The 24735-nt window shown below is 41.4% G+C and overlaps 1 protein-coding gene across 2 annotated transcripts in view; it reads right to left on the bottom strand.

The window, feature by feature from the left end:
• LOC128685132 (protein turtle homolog B-like) overlaps window positions 1–24735 on the bottom strand; it is a 519018-nt gene that overhangs the window by 382577 nt on the left and 111706 nt on the right. Inside the window, exons 2-3 of one of the 2 annotated variants that reach the window (XM_070101768.1) lie at window positions 4400–4541; window positions 3935–4225 (exon numbers count right to left, since the gene is read on the bottom strand). In XM_070101768.1, coding sequence (XP_069957869.1) covers window positions 3935–4076 — 142 coding nt within the window. In that variant the 5' untranslated portion in view covers window positions 4077–4225; window positions 4400–4541. Of the gene's footprint in view, window positions 1–3934; window positions 4542–24735 lie in introns of both variants that reach the window. The other variant, XM_070101774.1, reaches the window with a different exon arrangement.

The following is a 24735-nucleotide window of genomic DNA, read 5'->3' as shown; positions in this document are numbered from 1 at the left end:
AAGAGCGTGGTAGTCATGGTTTTGTTTCGGGGAGGGGGGTGGGAGATGCACTACACTGAATATATTGTTTGTGTTTCCATTCCATCGGATTTCCACATGTACGGAGTCGTTCGCCAGTACTTAATGCTTTCGAATTAGAGCAAAAACATAATGCGTCACTGCATCCCGGTTTGTGTGTCAAAATTTCCAGTCAGGCAATTTCTCCTCCCAGGTGCTTGCTTGGATTATATCACGATCCTGTCAGAAATATAATGTATGGACTTTGATGATTAGTAAGCAGAAAATGTGTGTTTTTGAAATACTTTTCTAACATTTATAGGGAAAATGTTAAATTCACTCAGATGGTCTTCTCCTGCTGGAGTAATTAATTTAAATTCTTGATTTCTTGACTGTTTCCTTGGTTGTTTGCTTGTGTGTGTGTGTGTGTGTGTGTGTGTGTGTGTGTGAGAGAGAGAGAGAGAGAGAGAGAGAGAGAGAGAGAGAGAGAGAGAGAGAGAGAGAGAGAGAGAGAGAGAGGGTGAGAGAGGCAGAGGCAGAGTCATGTTTTACTCGACACTTGAGAATACTTAATTTTTTTTCCATATTATTATGTCACTGACACACACTTACCTTTACTGCAAAGTGGGTAGAAGATACAGGGGAGTAGAAAAAACTGGCTCGTGTATTTCGCCGGTAGGAGTTTTGAATCGAGAACTCTTCGGTTGTGACCGACCAGTGTAACCAAATATGGGCCAGGGCGACCAAATGAAAACTGGGAGAGCAAGCAACAGGAAAGAAAAAGTCTTTATACACTTTATATGAAGCGCTAAGCCCATGTGGGAAATACATAGTAATCTGGATTTATGTAGCAGTTAAAAGCCTTGTTATTGTGCAAATCCTTTAAGAGGCTTCCGTGTCACACACAAGACAAGACGCTAGTTCCTTCCTGGGTGACTATTCACCAGGCTACAAACTGGGCACGATGGAGTGAACTAGACTTTGTTTTTCCGTGGAGTAAGTCCCCCTGTCAAGAATTTTCCACATAGTCTTATCTTGGACAAAACTTAGTATTTCGCAGAAAGAAAAAAGAGAAGAAAATATATACAGGTAAAGTTCCAAGGAAAGACAATGGAGACAGCTCGAGGCACACTAAGAAAATGTTATTTTTTTTGTCAGAGTTTCTCTTCACCTTTTCTTCGCCTCTCCATACTTGTTAAACAAAGAAGGAAATAAGAAACGCTCTTAATTTGTGTTAGCGAGAATAAAAGTAGAGTAGAACAAGAGAGCGACCCCGGAGCCCCACTATCACTCTACACTAATTACAGTGGACTAATTTAATGAAAATTTAGTTAATAATCCTGGCCTTAACCTCCGCCTTCCTTTAATTTCATTTCTGCCGCAGCTGTGTGATGACGACCTGTTTACCTGGTATTGCTACTCCTACACGGTAAGATCCACTCTTTTACCTTCTGGTATTCTCATATCATTTGCTCGATCTTGCTCTCTCTTACTCTTTCTGTTACTCCCTCGAGTTTCAGTTAGAATTTTAGTAGCTGACAGCTCCACACAGGTGCTGCATACTTAGAAATTGGCCTCACATATAAAGGTATAAAGTTATATTCATTAACCTGTACTGTCTTTGTGTGTGTGTTATATATATATATATATATATATATATATATATAATATATATATATATATATATATATATATATATATATATATATATATATATATATATTAAATATTTTTTATTTTTTTATTAACACACTGGCCGATTCCCACCAAGGCAGGGTGGCCCGAAAAAGAAAAACTTTCACCATCATTCACTCCATCACTGTCTTGACAGAAGGGTGCTTTACACTACAGTTTTTAAACTGCAACATTGACGTCCCTCCTTCAGAGTGCAGGCACTGTACTTCCCATCTCAGGTATGGTTGCAACAAATTTTACTTGCTCCGACTTTAATGGAAACTAACTTTTAGTAAAACTTATAAGCCACAAATATTATATATACATATATGTCGTGCCGAATAGGCAGAACTTGCGATCTTTGCTTAAATAGCAACGCTCAACTTGCCATATAGGCCAAGCGAAAATTTGTGTATGGAATAATTTCGCCAAAATCATTCTGAACCTAACGAAAAAAATATATTTCACTGTGTTTGTTTAGTATTAAATTACTGTAAACAAATCTAAAATATATATATAGTTGGGTTAAGCAAAAATAAATTGTTCTTCTTATAATAAGGTTAGGTAAGTTCTCTAAGATTCTTTTGGTGCAAAATTAAAATTTTTTACATTAACATTAATGAAAAAAAATATATCTTTAAACGTATAAGAGAAAATTTTAGAAAGGACTTAATTTTAAATGAGTTCTTGCTAATTGACCAGTTTTACATATTCGGCACGACATTATATATATATATATATATATATATATATATATATATATATATATATATATATATATATATATATATATATATATATATATATATATATATGCTTTTTAATATTCTTCAGTTTTAAATTAGGGGAAAAGGCTGATTTCCTTGAGGGACGCATTTTCTGTTGGCTGCACTATACTGTGTGACAAATCTTTTATTGGTCGTTTTATATTGGTTTCGGAAACATATACATGTACTTCTTACCAAAAAATTACTTTGTGCAACTGCGACCCTTTTCGGGGATTTTTTTTGATGTACTATGTTGAGGAGTACATCGTATTAACATTTTTGAAAATGGTTTCCAATTCATGTGTGTTACCAGTTTTTTTAGTTTGGGGCAGCGACATCTGGGAGATTTTTGTTGTTGTTGTGGAGGATTCACTACTATTACCATGGTCAGGTGGGTACGGTGGAGTGAGTTCGCCACACCTGCCTCCTTACTTGGCAAGTATGGGGGTGAGAGGCCTCACACCTGCCTACCGAAAGGCATGTCACCCACACCTGCCTCCCAGTAAGGTGGGTTGTGACAATCTATGAACAGGGGAATGAATTTCCCTCGAAACCCTCCCACTAACAACCTTTCAGCGTGGGTGCAAGGGCATGACACCCCCACAACCACCTACTGACAAGACAGGTGCAGAGAGAAACACTTATGAAAACAGAGTAAACACTAATAAGGTATATATATTTTTCCATTACATATTTTACATCTATAGTTTATCTTTCGAGTCATAAAATACACCCGAGCAGCACTGAATTATTCTACTAGTGTCTTTAATATTTTAATTGCTCTAGGGGACTGTTTATTGTAGATATTTCTTAACATAAGAATTTTCTGAAAATTCTTAACGCTTTAAATTTTATCTGGCTTTTTTTTTTTGCTGTCATACTGAGTTTTATTAACGATATTCTCTTTGTGATTAATTTGCAAGAACACAGTTATTGCTCTTTTATAGCACAGATGGTAGAAAGGATAAACTATGTACAAAAAAAAACTGCCAATAAGTTCAAGACATCAGAATGAACAGTGAAATGAGGTAGCCACTCACTGACTTTTTCTCGATGGAAAACTAGAGCATCAAGAGGAACGTAAATAAAAAAAACTCCTACATCGAGATGAATTATCTTTTATGTGGACTGTGCAACACTCATTCAGTGAAGTTCTGTGAGTGATTATTGAAGTGTGCCGTGCACATCGAAAAAAGTGGATGAGAGTTTTATCAAACAAGAGGAAAGAGAGACTGCAGGAAATGAAGGAAGTTATAAGAACAAAACGGTATTTCAGGCACATAAAGATTATATAATTAAGGCAGACAGGGAACGATAGCGCAAAAACGTGAGGTTAGACAGACCTCACTCCCTGATGACTCTCCTGGATGGAAACGTGTAGTATCATCAACTTACAAATAGGAAAAAAAACCTGGATCACATTTATACGCTCGTCACCAGCATGACAACCTCCAAGCCCATATTTTGTAACGAAAAAAAAATAGTTTGAAACTTACATTTAGAGGTGACCATGGCAGTGATGACCAGCCGCGGCCAAGAGACGAATAGCAGGAGAGCGACCAGGAACATGTGATGTCCGGCCGCCCAGTGCCTTGTGAGGGGCCCCACAGCTGTTGTTACTCCAGGCCAGCTGATCATAGTGCCTCTAGCCGAGACACAGGCTGGAGCAAGCTTCACTCGACCCTCTAGTAGCTAATACATGAACTTATTTCCACGTCAATCTTTCCACTGAGGTTCATCTTACTTCTGGTTTAGTGTCACTTTCTCTTGCATCTCTTCCGTTTGACCTTGTGTCCGTTTAGAAACATTTTGATATTTCATCATTTGGTTTTGAGAAAAACTAGAGAACTAAAGATATACAAATTCCACATGTACTACATGACAGCACTGATATGTATCTCGATATCGATTAACTTCAATAAACTCTTTGAAAGATATGTAAAAATAAGACAAAGTTTCACCTCATATTGTTATCGTTGACGGTGACTAAAGACAACCAAGTGAAGTTCTGATATGTGAGTCAATATGCGGTGTATATGTACCAGTCTGGGCATCTCTACAACAACTTCCTTTCCATCTCGTTCACTCGCCTCAGTCTGAATCCTGCAATAGGAGAAAATCAAATTAAAATCTTCGAATAAGGAGAAAAAAAAAAAGATTTCCTTTGTCTTCACATGAACACGATTTTCCTCTTGATTTTATATCTGGTGGAGTGTTAGAATAAATGGCAATGTAATTGTAGTAATATGTTATCTTTCTACAAGGTTGTTAATGAACTTATAATCCACCTCAAAGAACTGCTGCATCATGCAGAGGATAATTATGTTTGCATTCCATTTCGTCCCTGACTCTGTCCTCCTCCACCCCTTGATCCTCCTTTCCCCCGTTTCTCTCTCTCTCTCTCTCTCTCTCTCTCTCACACACACAGCTGGTAATGAAGTTCTGAATTTTTCACTCCCGCATATGGTTACTTTTCTTCATCATGGATGTTATGTAAGTGAAGTACATTTTTCTCAGTATTATTCGCCTTGTTAGAAGTACAGTTGAATTTCTTGCAACATTTATTTTGGCTTATTTATCTTGGGTGTGTAAATGTAGCCCTTACGTCGCCCCTTAACTATGTTTACTCTTGCAGATTTCTTGTCATTCCTTTTCCACAAGAATATACGTTGGTAAATGTAATCTTTCTCTCTCTCTCTCTCTCTCTCTCTCTCTCTCTCTCAGGAATATTATTTCAACAAATACGCGTGTTGGACATGATCAAAGTTTTCAGTAATTATATACAATCATTACCGTAATAGTTGGGAATTACCACTAATAAGAGGTATTCTACACACAAGACAATCTAAACACTGCCAGACGAAGAGCGCTCATCCGGGATGCTAGTGTGTGGTGGCAGAATAAAAGAGTCTTAACTCGTTCCTCTTGCTGCTTGTTTAATGTAGTTACTAGACTGTGCTTTTAGAAATGAAGCTCAAGCTCCTGAGTCCAATTATGGGGTTCCATCGCTGTGTTATAACGCACGCATTGCGTATACTTCCACTGCGTCTTCACCCTGTTTACTCGGCTTATATTATACTAGTAATAGTGTTCAGTATCTGTCAGTGCCATTTTATTCTCCTCCCTACCACTCGAAACAGTCGGTTCTTGTCTATATGGACAATGTGCCTAAGTATCGTGTACATCATGATCATAACTTCCCCCTGACATTGAGCTCTTCCACTGGTGATATATTTATCCTCGTAGATTGTCTCCCCTTCCTCTAAGACCGCACTGAAAAACATTTGTTGATCTTTTCTAGACCTTCTTTATTAGCCTAGAGAATGATTGGTCAAGCAGAATAGAGTACCTATCATCCGTGTGTGGAGTACCCACTGATTCTATAACAATATGCTGTGTCACTGCACCCTCTCTTGTGTTTTCAGTTATAACGTTATTTTTTCTCTCTTTCTACCTTTCCTGTCATTTGCCTCATGAAGACCATATTCATTCTCTCCAACTGTTTCTGGCTCCAGACTGTCTTGTCTGTTGTTATTAGGCCCACTGTCGTTCCTCTTATCTCGTGTACCTCCCAGTTACATCGTAGCCTTTCAACAAAAGTAATTTTTTCTCCTATTTCCTTCCTAATGCCTATCTATTTAATTTTGTTGCCGATTCTTTGCTACTTATCATTCTCTCTAGCTACTTCAGCCTCATTATCTCTTCCAGATATTCGATTATTTAATTCAGCTGGAATTCCTTTTTCTACGCTTTCATACTTTCATCAATATTTTTTTTCCCTTTCCTTCAAATGATTTAAACTAACATTTAATATTCTTTCCAACTTCTCTTCCAATTTTCATTTGAAGCCCGATATTATCCTTTGCAAATTCCAGCCACATTTCAGGTTTTCTCCTTTCATTGCTCTTTGGACTTTCCTTCATTTTACTTTGATTTGAAAAGTTCCTCTGGTGTTGTTCTCGGTACTAGGCTTTCTAGTAGATCCTTCCAGAGTGAAGTTTGCATCTCTCTCCTCAAAGTCTCTGCTCCATTTCCCATCTTTACCGTTCGCTAATTTCATAACTTTGATTATACTAGAGATAGATTGCTGTTGCCAATAGGCTAATCAATGTAGAAATTTCCCAGGATCAAATTGTAACCTTTACACTGATCATCTTCGGTTTTTACTCTTTTCGTTAGTTTTAGATCTGTGAACCTGAATGCACTGAACAATTATTTCCAGCAGGTTTATAATGTAAACTACAAAATGAACTGAACTGAGGTGTATTATAAGCGGTGTACTGCACATGTTTTGTGTCTAGCAGTACAGGTTTTTGTCATTTTATCGCAAGTATTTCTGAATATTTGTTATGCTTCTAGTCACGAAAGAGTGATGAAAGGTGTATCTCGTATTTTCGCATTTTTTAAGGGCTCAGAGATTTCCTTGGAGAAGCAGCCAGTATTTTGGTTGATCGATGCTCAACGGGCAGATTACCGAGTTATCTTTCCTGATGGCGGCTGCTGAATCAAAGACTCGACCTGTGGTTGAATATTTATAATTAATGCACATGAATTTCGAGGTATCTAGCTTCAGAGTTTTGATAAATTTTGAAAAAAAATGTATTATGAATGGTACTGTTTTGTTTAGAACAGTGACACAGACCTTTTCTGTTGGAATATAAGGAGAATAATACTTAGCGAGTTGGATCACATATTATCTCAATGTTAAGATGTGTTAATATAGATTTAGTATTAAAAGAAAAGTAAATTTTCACGTATCTGTTCCTGATTTACTCTTTTCCTGGGCGTAATGAACACTGTGTGACAAGTGATCACGGCTGTTTTTGGTTCCATTGGGACTTTTTTGTGTCACTAATCTTGGTTTCGGGATAGTTTGCTTCTTCAGGTGTTTATATCCCCCCGCTAGAGATAGCAGATCAGCCAAGAAAATTTCGTAACCCAGTGCCAAATGTTTTATTATATTTTAATAATGAGCATTCCCTCCATTTCTCCTTTGCTTCATGGTTTATGTTACCCTTCTGTGGAGCTCTAGCAAGTTTGTGAGGGTCGATTTGACATCCTAAATTAGAGAAGCACTTTCATGAATGAAAGTGCTTCTCAGTGGGTGCCTCACCAGTCTCTTGATTGTCCTTTTCGCTGCTTTATATTAAACTCGTTTCAATAATTATGGAATGCAATTTGAAGCTGTACTAATGTTGGTAGAATTACCGACAATGTGTTAGGTAAAACGACACAAATGCAACTAATTCGACATTTTACTATGGCAAAGTTTTGTTTCTGGAGAGCGAAACGTTGCCAAAATAAAATGTCGAATTATTTGCACTTGTGTCTTTTTACCTAACATAATTTGAAGCTGAGTGTCTGTTCTCTCTTAAATATTTAAACTACATTCGGTGTCTTCTACATCGTTTACGATTAGCCGTTTTTCACTGATTTGATGTAGATATTAGCTAATGTTTTACATCTCTCAAGTCCTTCAGATTCCACGCTAACATGATGCATTCGATGTATCCAATTCATTTTGTAGCTTCTTCACCTTTTCCTCCTGTTGTGTGGATTAAGTTCAAATCTAGTTGGTGTTGCTATTCTCAATGACTCTTCAGGAGTGTTCAAGGTTAAAACCTGAACCCACTAAATATTTCATTATGTTCCTTCCAGTCTTCCTTGTCATTACTTATGAGCTATCATTATTCATTCTTTAGTTTCATTTCTTGGTACTTTACCATTATGTTTCTTCTAAATCAATTGCAGTAATGTCCTTCTTTAACAATTTGCAAGTTACTCATCTCGCTCATGTGTATTTTTTAATACTTCTGCTTGTTCTTTATGTTTTAAATAGATCAGTTTCACAGGCTAAGAATTATCCTACCCCAGTTAATCCTGAAGTTTAGGCCTATCCAAGGTATACCACCGCCACCTGGGATGCCACCCACATCAGTCTACTAACACCCTTGTACCTACTCATTACTAGGTGAGTATGGGCAGAAGGTGTAAGGAAACATGACCAGCCTTTACATCCGTGCAGGGGATCGAAGCACGGGTCCTCAATATGTGAGCTGAGTGCTTTACCAACTGCGCCACAGGCACTTGCTGCCTTTATCATGTGTGTGTGTGTGTGTGTGTGTGTGTGTGTGTGTGTGTGTGCATGCGTATGCACACAATCCTCGTGTGCGTGGGACGTGCAGCAAGTGAAAGGCGATGGTTGGCACCTCCACATGACTCTGTGGCACTCTCAGTCTGGCACTACCTGCACCTACCCTCCATTACCCACACATGACGCCAGAACCTGGGACTGATGAGCATAATTAATATCCACTTCCAATCAATCTCTCGCTGAAGCCCTCCACAATTATTATCAGTGACGTCCCGTCAGTTGGTCGCTGCATTAGTAGGCAGAAATACACTAAATGTGTGTGCGAGTGTGTGCGTTCGTGCGTGCGTGTGTGTGTGTGTGTGTGTGTGTGTGTGTGTGTGTGTGTGTGTGTGTGTGTGTGTGTGTGTGTGTGTGTGTGTGTGTGTGTGTGTGTCTGTGTCTGTGTCTGTGTCTGTGTCTGTGTGTGTCTGTGTGTGTGTGTGTGTGTGCGCGCGCGTGTGTGTGCGTGTGTGTGTGTGTGTGTGTACACTCACCTAGTTGTACTCACCTAGTTGAGGTTGCAAGGGTCGAGTCCAAGCTCCTGGTCCCGCCTCTTCACTGGTCGCTACTAGGTCTCTCTCCCTGAACCGTGAGCTTTATCATAACTCTGCTTACAGGTATGTATGGATCCTGCCTCCACTACATCGCTTCCCAAACTATTCTACTTCCTGACTACTTTGTGGCTGAAGAAATACTTCCTAACCTGCTTGTGATTCATCTGTGTCTTCAACTTCAAACTGTGTCCCCTTGTTCCTGTGTCCCATTTCTGGAACATCCTGTCTTTGTCCACCTTGTCAATTCCTCTCAGTATTTTGTATGTCGTTATCATGTCCCCCTATCTCTCCTGTCCTCCAGTGTCGTCAGGTTGATTTCCCTTAACCTCTCCTCGTAGGACATACCTCTTAGCTCTGGAACTAGTCTTGTTGCAAACCTCTGCACTTTCTCTAGTTTCTTTACTTGCTTGGCTAGGTGTGGGTTCCAGACTGGTGCCGCATACTCAAATATGGGCCTAACGTACACGATGTACAGGGTCCTGAACGATTCCTTATTAAGATGTCGGAATGCTGTTCTGAGGTTTGCTAGGCGCCCATATGCTGCAGCAGTTATTTGGTTGATGTGCGCTTCAGATGTGCCTGGTGTTATACTCACCCCAAGATCTTTTTCCTTGAGTGAGGTTTGTAGTCTCTGGCCCCCTAGACCGTGTGTGTGTGTGTGTGTGTGTGTGTGTGTGTGTGTGTGTGTGTGTGTGTGTGTGTGTGTGTGTGTGTGTGTGTGTGTGTGTGTGTGTGTGCGCGAGCGCGCGTGCGCACCTAGTTGCTGTTGCAGGGGTCGAGTCACAGATCCTGGCCTCAGCCTCTTCACTGGTTGCTACAAGGTAACTCTCTCCGTGCTCCATGAGTTTTATCATACCTCTTCTTAAAGCCATGTATGGATCCTGCATCCACTATATCATTTTCCAGACTATTCCACTTCCTGACAACTCTATGACTGAAGAATTATTATTATAATCAAAAAGAAGCGCTAAGCCACATAACTGAAGAAATACTTCCTGACATCCCTGTGATTCATCTTAGTCTTCATCATCCAATTGTGACCCCTTGTTGCTGTGTCCCATCTCTGGAACATCCTGTCTGTCCAGTTTGTCGATTCCTTAGTATTTCATACGTCTTTATCATATCCCCCCTATCCTGTCCTCTGGTGTTGTCAGGTCGATTTCCCTTAACCTCTCCTCGTACGACATGCCCCTTAGCTCCGGGACTAGTCTCGTTGAAAGCCTTTGCACTTTCTCTAATTTCCTTACGTGCTTGGCTAGGTGAGGGTTCCATACTGGTTCTGCATACTCAATATGGGCCTGACGTACACGGTGTACAGGGTCCTGAGCGATTCCTTATCGAGACGTCAGAATGGTGGTCTTAGGTATGCTAGGCGCCCATATGCTGCAGCAGTTATTTAGTTGATGTGTGCCTCAGGAGACATGCACGGCGATATACTCACTCAAAGATCCTTTTTCTTGAATGAGGTTTGTAGTCTCTGAGCCTCCTTAGACTGTACTCCGTCTGCGGTCTTCTTTGTCCTTCCACAATCTTCATGACTATACACTTAGTGGGGGTTGAACTCCAGGAGCCAGTTTGTGGACCAGGCCTGCAGCCTGTCCAGATCCTTATGTAGTTCTGCCTGGTCCTCCTCCGATTGAATTTTTAATTAACTTTACGTCATCTGTAAACAGAGACAATTCCGAGTCTATTCCTTCCGTCAAGTCGTTTACATATACCAGAAACAGCATCGGTAATGAGACTGACCTCTGTTGAACCCCACTCGCCACAGGTGCCCACTCTGACACCTGATCAGAGTGGGTGCGTGCGTGTGTGGGCGTGTGCGTGCGTGTGCGTGTGCGTGTGTGTGTGTGTGTGTGTTGAGGGATCGTATTCACCAGTTTGTGGTAGCAATGGCCTTGCATTTTAACTTTGTTTGCCTGATTTACTCCACTCTTGCCTCGTAAGTTCACTCATTCCCGTTCGCGACTCACGAAATCGTACTAACACAATTGCAAAATAATCGTAGAACGGTCGAGTTTCTAACCAACAGCAGGCGAGTCGTTTAACTGGTAGGCCACGAAGCAGTTTTTAACACGTCGGCCTAAGAGTTCTAGGACTCCCCTTTTTGGGTTCGATTCACTCCCATTTTATTTAACTTGTACCTGTTTTAGTAAAACTATGCATTGAGAGTGCCTCCACTATTGCTTGGTTCATGTAATTGATTCCTTTACCATCCTGAGGTTCAACAAATGCTTCTTGATGTCCCTGTAATTCATTTTGGTCTTAAACTTCAAACTGTGCTCTCATTTACCTGTTCTCTGCCTCTCGAACAGTCCATCCATGTCCACTCTTTCAAGACCGCCTAATAATTTGTGATTATTTTTATAACAAAAATGAAGAGCTAAACCTACACGGGTCATACAGAGCAGCTAAAGAAATCTTCCCTAGCTCTTATGTCCATTAATGGTATGAGGCTCAATGCTTGTGCTACGTACTTCAAGATAGGCCTAATGTTTATCATACATAGAACCATGAATGACTTTGTTGAGAATCCTGAAAGCCGCTCGTAGATTTTCCAAACGAGCAATTGCTGGAGAGGGTACTCAGTTAATGTTTAGCTTTGGTGATATGCAAGACACTATGCTTAAGCCTTGAGTGACACTTACAGCCTCTGTCACTCTTTGTAGTCATGCCTCATTTTCGGTATTCCCAACATTGCAATTGATGTGTTTGATATCACGAAGCCACATATCTTTTCTGTCTTGTAGTTTACTCAGTTCTATTTGTAGCCTTTCCTTGTGTTCATCGATTTGTATTCTAATTAATTCTACATACTCTGCAAACATTGCTTCACCTGATAATCTCCTACATTTACTGTCTTTCAGAATCACTGGTAATGTCCCTTATCCAGTGACCTGTAGATATTAATCATCCAGGGACTTCCTATTGATAATGGGGAAGTGTCGAGGGCGTGAGGGTATTTGTATTGGGAAAGTGGGAGTGAGCTTTGAGATTGATTTTCTAAATGAAAAGAAGGTAAGAGCCTTGAGAAATTACTTGAAGATGGATGTTCCCTCCTCTTGCCATCCATTCTGCTTCCCTTTCTTATAACTATCAACTGTTTATAATCTCCCTCACCTGTTCGTCTCCTGTTCTTAAGACTCCTAAAGATGTTTTCTGTTCAAAGGTCCTCCTGTTTCTATCTGGTTTTGACCAGAAGCCAAGTCTGCTTTGGCATTGTTTGCCCTGAGAGTAATTCCAGACTCTGAAATTTTTTACATCTGTTCTCATTCTTCCTCTCCTATACAATCCATGGGCAATTTAAACTCGTGTTCCTCTTCCTTCCATCTCCCTGTTTTTGACTTACCGTCTACCTCTTCAAATCCAAGCATCGTAAGTGACCTTTGCTCTTCCCATTATATTTCCCTTCACATTGTTGTGCCTATTTTTTTTACCACTTTTTTGTTCTTTGTTTCTGTGTCTCTGTCTGTGTCTGTCTCTCAGTCTCTGTCTCTCTCTGTCTCTCTGTCTCTCTCTCTAATCCCTGTGTTTCAGGTATCATGATGCTGTCTCTATTATACTTACTACGTTCTATCTATAGACTGTGTGTTGATATAGATGAAACTCGGCAAATGTTACTCAGCATACAGACATTGAGTGGCCTCCTGACCTGGGTGTAGGCATCAAGTAAACTATTGTGGAGTTTAACCACTTATCCTGATTGGGTAAAGTTTATAACTGGTATTTTCTTAGTATAGGAGTGTGCCCCCGACACTATATAATATATGCACCAGAAGCTACTAGACTGTTGGCTAATTATTGATGCAGTGCAAGGTGTGTAGTTGATTGATTGTACACACCAATAAAAGTGACATACTCGATGCACGCCACGTCAAGTGAAAATATTCTATGTGTAATCTCTGCCTATCCAGGTGATGAAAAGAATGGCAGTCACAACAGAAATTGTCAGTGATGCCAGTTGATGGAGAGACTGTCAGTGATGCCAATTGAGAGCCTGTCAGTGATGACAGGTAATGCAGATACTGTCACTCTTAAGAGACTAACCCTCACTCAGGTGTAAAAGTTCATTCTGAAATTTCAACCTCACAAGATAGACTATCAGTTCCTGCACTCGGTAAATATTCTCGTGCCATTTAATCTCTAGCAGATTAAATTTTGACACAGGTCAGTACGTGATACACTACCATATAATTGCCAGCATTACTGGACCCTGGCCTCACTGCCCCTATCGTACCTACTCTTGTTGGTGTGAATTGAGTTTGCTTCTACCACTTCCTTATCTAGCTCACTCCACTTTTTTCTCGACCCTGAGACAGTCCTGTGTTTCATCTACGCCTTTAACGTCTGTCTATGTCGCCTCACCCCCTTTGCCACTCATTTCAAATCCTCTTAGTATCTTCTATGTCATAATCATCTCCAAAATTTTTCTATTTTAATTTGTTTCTTTTCATAATTCACGTTCCAGAGTTCTGGGTCAAATGTTATTGTAATACTAATGAATTTTTCTTATAGTTTCTATACAAGGTTAATCCTTGTAGATGTTCCAGAATGTGCCATACACCCATCTTTCTCTGTGGAAATTCGGCTTCTGTGCATTAGGCATCAGGCAATAAGTTTGGAACTCTATTCAGCCCAAAGTCTTTCCCTTACAGGGAGGTTTGGAGTCTTTGTCCCTTAAGCCTTAACTCTGTTTTTTGGTCCTCGTAAATGTACATGTACTAGGATTAAATTCTGACAACCAAGTATCAGAGTAATCCTGCAGCTTGCCTAAATCAGTTTGAAGGCTTTTCTTGTCTACTTTGCTGCATTCTCCCCATTAACTTTACGTGATTTCCGATCAATGATATATCAGACTTAGTTTCTTTTGTCGTTTTACGTACATAGTAGTACCAGGTCTGGTCACAGACCTAGCCGTGTGGGCGTTGACTCCCGAAATCCCCATCCAGATATACTCCAGGTAGCCACAATACTGACCCTTGTGGAAACGACTGGTCACATTTGCACATTCTGAGACATTTTCCATCTCCGCTTTCACACGGTTCTTCAGTGTGGCTCCAAATTCTCTCTCTCCACTTCATTGTTAACGTCTCCCATAATTAGGAGCTGTCATATTCCTATCTTGGTATCTTGTTGTTTAGTGGTGGGTAGTATATCACTGCTATCACTACCTGGTATGTGTGGGGAGAAGGTATGTGTATGTCTAGTGTGTGTGATTATGTGGAGATAAGCTGAAAATATAAGCGAGTGTAAAGGACCTGGTAATATATATATCGAGCATATCGCCAGAAATACACAAGTAAACCTCAGAACTGCACTGAGAAATTAGCAGATAGGATCCTTCAGAACATGCGACAGATGTACTTTCCCAGCATAGTACCCGCACCCAATAAAACGGAAAGGTCCAAAGGCTTCCAACAAGGTTGAAGAAACTGAACGTTACGAAACTAGAGGAGAGAACAAGGGAAGACATGATTTTAACATTCACGATTTTAAGGTAAATGGATAAGGCAGATAAGGACAGATTAAATTAAGAGAGCCAGTTCAAGGAGACACTGGAGAAAGCTAATGAGAAAGATGAGCCATAGCGATGGAAGGTGGTTGAAATGTAGAATGATATGGATATGGCAGAGGAGGTAAATTCAATACAAGTTTCTAGAGCAGATATGGTAAGGCCCAAGAGGCTAGAAATTAGTGATATCAATCACAGCGTCTAAGAGTCAGAGCAAACAACTCTGAGGACATCTCGGAAAGTATACACACACACACACACACACACACACACACACACACACACACACACACACACACACACACACACACACGTGAAGCAGTATCGCTAAATAGTGCTCCCAGGATTTAGCGTTCTAGTGGCTGTCCTAAGATATTATTAGCGGTTATAGTACGTGAGTGAATCAGTGAACATACCTACAAGAGTGTAATAGCTTTCAAGAGTGCGAATAATGTGATAGGATCAAGAATTTTACAATTTAAATTTGAATGAAATTTGAGTGAGGGAGGGTAGCAGTCAGCTGATCAGGCTGCTGGCCGCAGTGTTGACACAAAATATCCAAACAGTTAATTGGGTTAACGGTGTGACCCGAAATATTAACAAATACATATATTGGTTGATTATAGCAGCAGTGTATTGATAAGGTCATAAAAGAGTGATTAAGTAAATACTGAAAGTAAGAAAAATTAGTCAATCCCCAGCTGTTGGTGTTGTGAATGTAGCTAACATCATCAGACTTGTTATGACCATAATACTGTACTAAAGAAAAAAGAGGGAATACCAAGTCTTAAAAGAAAAAGAAAATAAAAACTTGAATGCATGATAAAGTTCCTGAAGGAGTTACAAAATTGAAGGAGTTGATAGACGACCAGCAGGAACCTCCATTGTTGTGCAGACGACATCACTTGCCTATTTGTGGTTAATTTTGGTTAGTGTCTAAAGTCTCAAGTGTCTCGCCCTGCTGGTTGTATGCTATACCATCTCTCTCTCCCTATTTCAGTACCAGGAGATAGATAGTGGTTAGTAAATTATCTAAATATCGCCAGGTAAACTCCAGAAGAGTTGTGTAGCCTAGTGACCCCCCCCCCGTTTTTCTGAGGGACAAGCTAGTAAACAAGTACGCACATACAAACACACGTGTGCACCCGTAATTATTGTTATAATAAACATTAGTATATAATAATAAGGAATTGAGTGAGAAAAAATAATCCTATAATCTTCAAAAAGTAAAGTAGCCTAGTGTGCGGAGATCTGGGCCGGGAGAGTACCGGTGAACCAACAACAATAACAAATAGTGTTAACGTAACCCCCCCCCCCCCTCTTTTTCAAAGAACGACAAGCTAGTAAACACACACACACACACACAAACACAAGTGTACGCAATTAATATTATATAGTATATATTAGTGCATATAATAAGGAATTGATTGTGAAATTTTTTTTATAATCTTCAAAAGAGTAGCGTAGCCTAGTGTGCACACGCACACCCACACACACTCACACACACCCACACACACCCACACACACTCACACACACTCACACACACCCACACACACCCAACCACACACCCAACCACACACCCAACCACACACCCACCCACACACCCACCCACACACCCACCCACACACCCACCCACACACACCCCCACACCCACACACACCCACACACACCCACACACCCACACACACCCACACACCCACACACCCACCCACACCCACCCACACACCCACCCACACACCCACCCACACACCCACCCACACACCCACCCACCCACACACCCACACACCCACCCACACACCCACCCACACACCCACACACACACCCACACACCCACACACACCCACACACACACACACACCCACACACACCCACACACACCCACCCACCCCCCCCCCCCCCCTCCCCACACACACACGCAACACACACACAACACACACAACACACACACACACATATTGCCAGACTCACACATACACTCCCCCCTCCCCCACCGACATCTCACTCCTTCACCTGATCCCTCCCCTCCCTCTTTCACCCTCCCCCTCCCCACCTCTCCCTCACCCACTTACCCACTTGCTTCACTCTCCTTCCCACTCCCCCTCCCCACTACTCTCCCATATAGCCACAGTTCCTCCTCTACCTCCCCCCCCACACTCTGACATATACAATACTAACCTAACATACAGAATTACATAGGTTTCCCACTCTGAGGCAATCAGGATAAAACAAAAATGGGTTGCCAGAGAGCAACAAGAAAACCCAAGGGACAGGAGGAGGAAACTGCAAAGGAAGATTGGGCAGCAGAGCTCACAAAAAGGGAACAAGAATGGGAAAAGAAACTAGAAGAACTTAGCATGAGAATGGAAGAGAGGATAGACATGGAAAGCAGGAAGTGGGAGGTGAAAGTCAAAGCAGCAGAGGCCAGGATACAGAGTTTAGAAGAGGAACTGGAAAATCTGAAACAGCCTAAAGAACTAAAGAACATTATGGGATTGACAACAGAGACCGCTACCTCAGCCACAAATAAGGGGACTGTAGGGAAAGGAGGAGCAAAACTGCATGTAGAAGCTCTATCAGTGGAGACTGTAGTAAATGAAAGAGCTAAGCTATATGTGGAGGCCCTAAAAGACCACAACAGAGCCCAGGGAAAGCCGAGAAGGGAAAATGACAGGCCACTGAGCCCATATACAGTAGCTAGTGAAACTGAAGAAAGGAAAGCTGCAATGGAGGAAATCAAATTGAATGAGGGGATACACAGGGATATGCAGTGGGAGAATGAAAGGGTGAGGTCAGTCTTTGTGTATGGGCTACAGGAAGTTGAAGGGGAAACATATGAAGCAAGAAAACAAGGGGAAAAAAAAGCAATTGAAAGCATCATGAAAGTAATCGGAGAAGACGACATGACCCAGCTGGAAAATTTTCGGAGAATAGGGGGGTTTGTAAAAAAAAGAAACCGGCCAGTGAAAGTGACCTTCAAGGCAGAATCAACTCGGAACAGGATACTGCAGGAAAAAGCACGATTAAGGGACATGCCGGGATACAGGAAGGTGTATCTCGACCGCGACAGAACACAAGACGAAAGGCGGAAACTGAGAGAGATGGTACAAAGGCGAAAGGAGGAAAGAGAGGGGATGGAGAAGACAGACAGGAGATCCCAGACACAGGAAGAAGATCAAATACAACCTCCCTCACAGCTTCCTATAGAAGCCTCCCAACCAGGTCAACCCCAGTGCAGCCAAACACTCTAAAACACAACACCCATGCCATATCCAATGCCCCCACCCACTACATTACAAACTCCACCCCCACATCAACCACCCATAGTTCCTTAACAGGTCTCCCACTTCCCCAACCCCAATACACCTCCCAGACCACAGTCTTAGAAAAGAAGTTGAAGGTATGGTATACAAATGCAGATGGAATAACAAATAAGTATGAGGAGTGGCACGAAAGAATCAAGGAGACATCCCCAGACATAATAGCACTCACAGAAACAAAACTCACCAGAATAATAACAGATTCAATCTTTCCACCCGGATATCAAATCTTCAGGAAAGACAGAGGGAGGAGAGGGGGAGGAGCAGTTGCACTGCTCATTAAAAGCCAGTGGGGTTTTGAGAAAATGGAAAGAATGGATGGCACGGGTGAAAGGGACTACTTAGTAGGAACAATCCAGTCTGAGGGACATAAGGTGATAATTGCAGTAATGTACAACCCACCACAGAACTGCAGGAGACCAAGAGAAGAATACGATGAGAGCAACAGAGCCATGGTCGACACACTAGCCGAGGTGGCCAGGAGAGCACACGTGGGGGGAGCAAAGTTACTAGTTATAGGTGATTTCAATCACAAGGAGATTGACTGGGAAAACCTGGAGCCCCATGGGGGTTCCGAAACATGGAGAGCCAAGATGATGGATGTAGTACTGGAAAACCTCATGCATCAACATGTTAGAGACACTACCAGAGAGAGAGGAGAAGATGAACCAGCAAGACTGGACCTTGTATTCACCTTGAGTAGTTCAGACATCGAGGATATCTTGTATGAAAGGCCCCTGGGAGCTAGTGATCATGTGGTTCTGTGCTTCGACTACATAGTTGAGCTCCAAGTGGAGAGAGTAGCAGGAATAGGATGGGAAAAACCAAACTACAAAAGGGGGAACTAATCAGGCATGAGGAACTTCCTTCAAAACATTCAGTGGGAGAGGGAACTGACAGCAAAACCAGTACAAGAAATGATGGACTATGTGGCAACAAAATGCAAGGAGGCAGAGGAGAGGTTTGTTCCCAAGGGAAACAGAAATAATGGGAAGAACAGAACGAGTCCTTGGTTCACCCAAAGGTGTAGGGAGGCAAAAACTAGGTGTACTAGAGAATGGAAAAGGTACAGAAGACAGAGAACTCAGGAAAATAAAGAGATTAGCCGAAGAGCCAGAAATGAATATGCACAGATAAGAAGGGAGGCTCAGCGACAATATGAAAATGACATAGCATCGAAAGTCAAGACTGACCCGAAGCTGTTGTACAGCCACATCAGGAGGAAAACAACAGTCAAGGACCAGGTAATCAGACTGAGGAAGGGTGATGGGGAATTCACAAGCAACGACCGAGAGGTATGTCAGGAGCTCAACACGAGATTTAAAGAAGTATTTACAGTGGAAACCAGTAGGACTCCAGGAAATCAGAACAGGGGGGTACACCAGCAAGTGCTGGATGAGGTACATATAACCAAGGAGGAAGTGAAGAAGCTGCTATGCGAACTTGACACCTCAAAGGCGGTGGGACCAGACAACATCTCTCCGTGGGTCCTTAAAGAGGGAGCAGAGATATTGTGTGTGCCATTAACAAAGATCTTCAACACATCATTTGAAACTGGGCAACTCCCTGAGGTATGGAAGATGGCAAATGTAGTCCCAATTTTTAAAAAGGGAGACAGACATGAGGCACTAAACTACAGACCTGTATCACTAACGTGTATAGTATGCAAGGTCATGGAGAAGATCATCAGGAGGTGAGTGGTGGAGCACCTGGAAAGAAACAAGTGTATAATTGACAACCAGCATGGTTTCAGGGAAGGAAAATCCTGTGTCACAAACCTACTAGAGTTTTATGACAAGGTGACAGAAGTAAGACAAGAGAGAGAGGGGTGGATCGACTGCATTTTTTTGGACTGCAAAAAGGCCTTCGACACAGTTCCTCACAAGAGGTTACTGAAAAAGCTAGAAGATCAGGCACATATAACAGGAAAGGCACTGCAATGGATCAGAGAATACCTGACAGGGAGGCAACAACGAGTCATGGTACGTGACGAGGTGTCAGAGTGGGCGCTTGTGACAAGCGGGGTTCCACAGGGGTCAGCCCTAGGACCTGTGCTGTTCTTGGTATATGTGAACGACATAACAGAAGGGATAGACTCAGAAGTGTCCTTGTTTGCAGATGATGTGAAGTTAATGAGAAGAATCAAATCGGATGAGGATCAGGCAGGACTACAAAGAGACCTGGACAGGCTGCAAGCCTGGTCCAGCAACTGGCTCCTTGAGTTTAACCCTGCCAAATGCAAAGTCATGAAGATTGGGGAAGGGCAAAGAAGACCGCAGACACAATATAGTTTAGATGGCCAAAGACTGCAAACCTCACTCAAGGAAAAAGATCTGGGGGTGAGTATAGCACCGAGCATATCTCCTGAGGCGCACATAAATCAGATAACTGCTGCAGCATACGGGCGCCTGGCAAACCTACGGATAGCGTTCCGATACCTCAGTAAGGAGTCGTTCAAGACCCTGTATACCATTTACGTCAGGCCCATACTGGAGTATGCAGCACCAGTTTGGAATCCACACCTAGTCAAGCACGTCAAGAAATTAGAGAAAGTGCAAAGGTTTGCAACAAGACTAGTCCCAGAGCTACGGGGATTGTCCTACGAAGAAAGGTTGAGGGAAATCGGCCTGACGACACTGGAGGCCAGGAGGGTCTGGGGAGACATGATAACGACATATAAAATACTGCGCGGAATAGACAAGGTGGACAAAGACAGGATGTTCCAGAGATGGGACACAGACACAAGAGGTCACAATTGGAAGTTGAAGACTCAGATGAATCGAAGGGATGTTAGGAAGTATTTCTTCAGTCATAGAGTAGTCAAGTCATGGAATAGTCTAGAAAGTGAAGTAGTGGAGGCGGGAACCATACATAGTTTTAAGGCGAGGTATGATAAAGCTCATGTAGCAGGGAGAGAGAGGACCTAGTAGCAATCAGTGAAGAGGCGGGGCCAGGAGCTATGACTCGACCCCTGCAACCACAAATAGGTGAGTACAAATAGGTGAGTACACAATATTGTCAACGGAGCAATACAGAATAGTAAGAACCTAACATTTTTTTTCATGTGCAAAATAACCATAATGAAATAATACTGAAATTTCAATTGCTTTCGTGATTTTTCACATTATCAAGGAATAGTCCTTGATAATGTGAAAAATCTCGAGTTTGTTTGGAATTTCACTATATTTTTAATGTGATTATTTAGCATACTGTGATATCCCTGTTTACTGTGATCTTATTGTATTTTTGATATACAGTGAAATGCTAGGAGAGCAGTTTACAACAACTGTTATACACAAAGTAGGATACGCGACGATAGTGTTAGTGTTCGCCACTATAAATACATGACTGTAATGATTGACAGAGCTGGTAAATGAGTTTCCTTGGATCATAGTAGTATTCGAACAGAATAACCAAAGTAAATCCTAAAAGAATACGAATACAGTGATGAAAGTCCACAAATGTGGATTTGAAACAGAGCCTCGAAAGGATACTTACAATCATCATTAGCACAAATCAGCTGTTTAAGTAAGACATGATGAGCATCCCTCTACTGCTTTAACCATAATTTAGAAATTACAATGCGGTAATCTCTCACATACAAATATCCTTCAGACCTAATCAGTGGGTTAAAACTTCCAAAGTTCAGTTTTCTCTCATATACAAATATCCTTCAGACCTCACCAGTGGGTTAAAACTTCCATAGTTCAGTTTTCTCTCACATACAAATATCCTTCAGACCTCACCAGTGGGTTAAAACTTCCAAAGTTCAGTTTTCTCTCACATACAAATATCCTTCAGACCTCACCAGTGGGTTAAAACTTCCAAAGTTCAGTTTTCTCTCACATACAAACATCCTTCAGACCTCACCAGTGGGTTAAAACTTCCAAAGTTCAGTTTTCTCTCACATACAAATATCCTTCAGACCTCACCAGTGGGTTAAAACTTCCAAAGTTCATTTTCTTAAACCCTGATACTTAAAAAGTATCGTTAGCATCTTGAAGCCGCAGTACAAGAAAACAGAGCTATTTTCGCTTCTCAGAATGATGATCCATTGCAGATATGTTAGGAAGCAAAACAAAAAGACTGGAAAATTTCGTGGAAGGGAAAGAAGGTGATTCAAGGCAGAAAACTCGAGAGGGTCCACAAGTTGTTAAGGAAATGAAGACAGATGAAGAGAGGTTGGCAGACCTTCCACGCCCCTCCTCCATCAATCCCTCACTTTCCTCCCTTGTCTTACCCTTCCATTACTTTTCCATTGGCCCAACACCCTTCCTTCAATCCTTCAATGACTGTGTGGCGATTTCCTTCATCTTTTGATATTGCTCTCCCGCCCAACATACTGTCCTTACTACAATATTCTCTTTTCCCTTCCTTCTCTCCTCCTATTTCATCATTCTCTGCCTTTCCCTCCGTCCACCTAACTACCTCCTTCTTTTACTCATTTTCCCCCTTATTTTCCGGTTTTACCTCTATCCACTTTTGCATCAAGGCCCACTCACATCCTCCACACAGCTTCTACCACTCCATCACACTTTCTCTCATTACATCTCTCCAAACAGTCCCTCCTTCATCTCTGCCTCTCTGTCACCCCCCTCCACTCTTGCTTCTCCACCTCTTCGCCACCCCCTCCCTCTTTATGTTCACATATGGTAATCAGTATCTCAAATTCCACCTCTCCATCACCCCGTCCCTCTCATCCATGTACATATGTGGTAATTATTATCATCTCTTCCCTCCAACTCCACTTTTCCATCACTCCCTCTCATCCATGAGTCAGTTAATAACATCTTCCCCTCCAACTCCACCACTCCATCACCACTTCTCTGACCCCTGATGCCCTTACTATTATTAGAGAGAATTTTGAGTGGTTACATTAAGCAATAAATTTCTTCCCCCATCGTCACCCCTGAAACCAATCATCTCGATAATCGACGTAATTTGTACTCAAACCGATTTTCATTTTGGCAATTTAATTTACGGATTTCCTAACACATGCACGACACTTCTTCACGTATGTTCATGAATGTTGCTAAAGCTGTAATCACAATGTGTCTTCTCATATGTATGAAAATTACAAATATGCCAATGGTTGAGTGTGAACCTGGCCTGCCTATCATAGGCAAGAAGTCCTACAGCATTGATCCTCTTTCTAATGTTCATATGTAACGATAACGTGGGTTCTACACTTCACACGAATATTTTTAAAATAACTGTAATAATCTGAAAAGCTAGAAAGGCTGCAAGAGCTTTTTGACGGATTTGTAATATGTATTAAGTTCTGCTGGGCAGACATTATATTTTGTGGGTCGATAGCGAAAACTACCCTGTACCATAGCATAGGTTAAAACTACGCTGTACCATAGCATAGGTTAAAACTACGCTGTACCATAGCATAGGTTAAAACTACAATGTACCACAGCGTAGGTTAAAACTACAATGTACCATAACGTTAAAACTATCCCATAATCTAGATTAAAACTGGGGAACGTTGCAATAAGAGCAATTGTAAGGTATTTCATATTTTTTTAAGTTACAAGAGTGAAACTGCACTTAGCGTACTCTGCGCTTGTGTTGTACAGGAGTATATGTACATTCTTTCTGTACTGTCTACATGTGGGCCGTTACAGGCATAGATGTATTCCCAGTGCGTGTTTACAAAAGTGGAACAACACACTGAGCATACTATCTGAGCGTAGTTATATAAGTGAAACTACATTATTGCTGTTCTATCTTTGTGTGTGTAGTTACTAGAGTAGAACTACATGTCTAGTTTTCTATCTGCTCTAGTGTATTTATCCATTTTTTTACATTAATCTATTAACAGCAACAGATCGTATACTTGTGGCGAATAGTATTCATTTAAATACTCATTATGTGTCTAAAATTCCTAATAATTTTGGTATGGACAGGATAAACTCTGATTTCATTCTAAGGGCAATGCACTATTTATGAAAATTTTCTATATATTATGAACAAATCTTCTTGCTTAAAGTTGTGATCTTCTCTTTTTAATATTTTTTTCCCATCAGCAAACAGTACTAATATTTAAAGCCCTTCTCCTTCCTTGTTCCTAGAAGGCATTTCCAGTGTCTTCAACATATTTTCCTCAAAGATCATATTTCTCAGTAATGAATTCTATTGTACTGCGTGTCGTTGAGCATTTCATGGTACAGACTTGTTCGCCATCAATCACTTCCCCATTGTGATATTCGGTCTGAGCAACAAATGAACCTTTTGACTATTTGCATGTTTTGAGGTTCTGCCACGTGATTGCATGATTAAGTATTTGCATTAACGAGCAGGTGTGCACAGTTATATCTAATACAGTGGTCTGATGGCCACTCATTATAATATATATATGTAATTAACAACACTGCGACTAGCCGAGGACTCGACACGTGTCGTTTCAGCCCGCCTCATGGAGACAGAAAATTCACGACGCTCTAACCCAGTCCTACAAAGATCACGCACCCAGCAGAGCTAGGTGTTTTACCGTGATCCGAGGATATACGATGAAATTTATTAACACATCGGCCGTTTTCGACAAACGTAGGGTGGCCCGACAAAGAAAAACTTTCACAACCATTCACTTCATCAGTCTTGCCAGAGGCATGCTTACACTACAGTTATAAAACTGCAACATTAACACACCTGCTTCAGAGTGCAGACACTGTACTTCCCATCTCTAGGACTAAAGTCCGGCCTGCCGATTTCCCTGAATCCCTTCATTAATATTACCCTGCTCACACTCGAACAGCATGTCAAGTCCTAAAAACC

Source organism: Cherax quadricarinatus, chromosome 5 (assembly GCF_038502225.1).
Source record: "Cherax quadricarinatus isolate ZL_2023a chromosome 5, ASM3850222v1, whole genome shotgun sequence".
Classification (NCBI taxonomy): Eukaryota; Metazoa; Arthropoda; class Malacostraca; order Decapoda; family Parastacidae; genus Cherax; species Cherax quadricarinatus.
The sequence above is the reverse complement of the archived record's forward strand: the minus strand, read 5'-3'. Positions and strand labels throughout refer to the sequence as shown.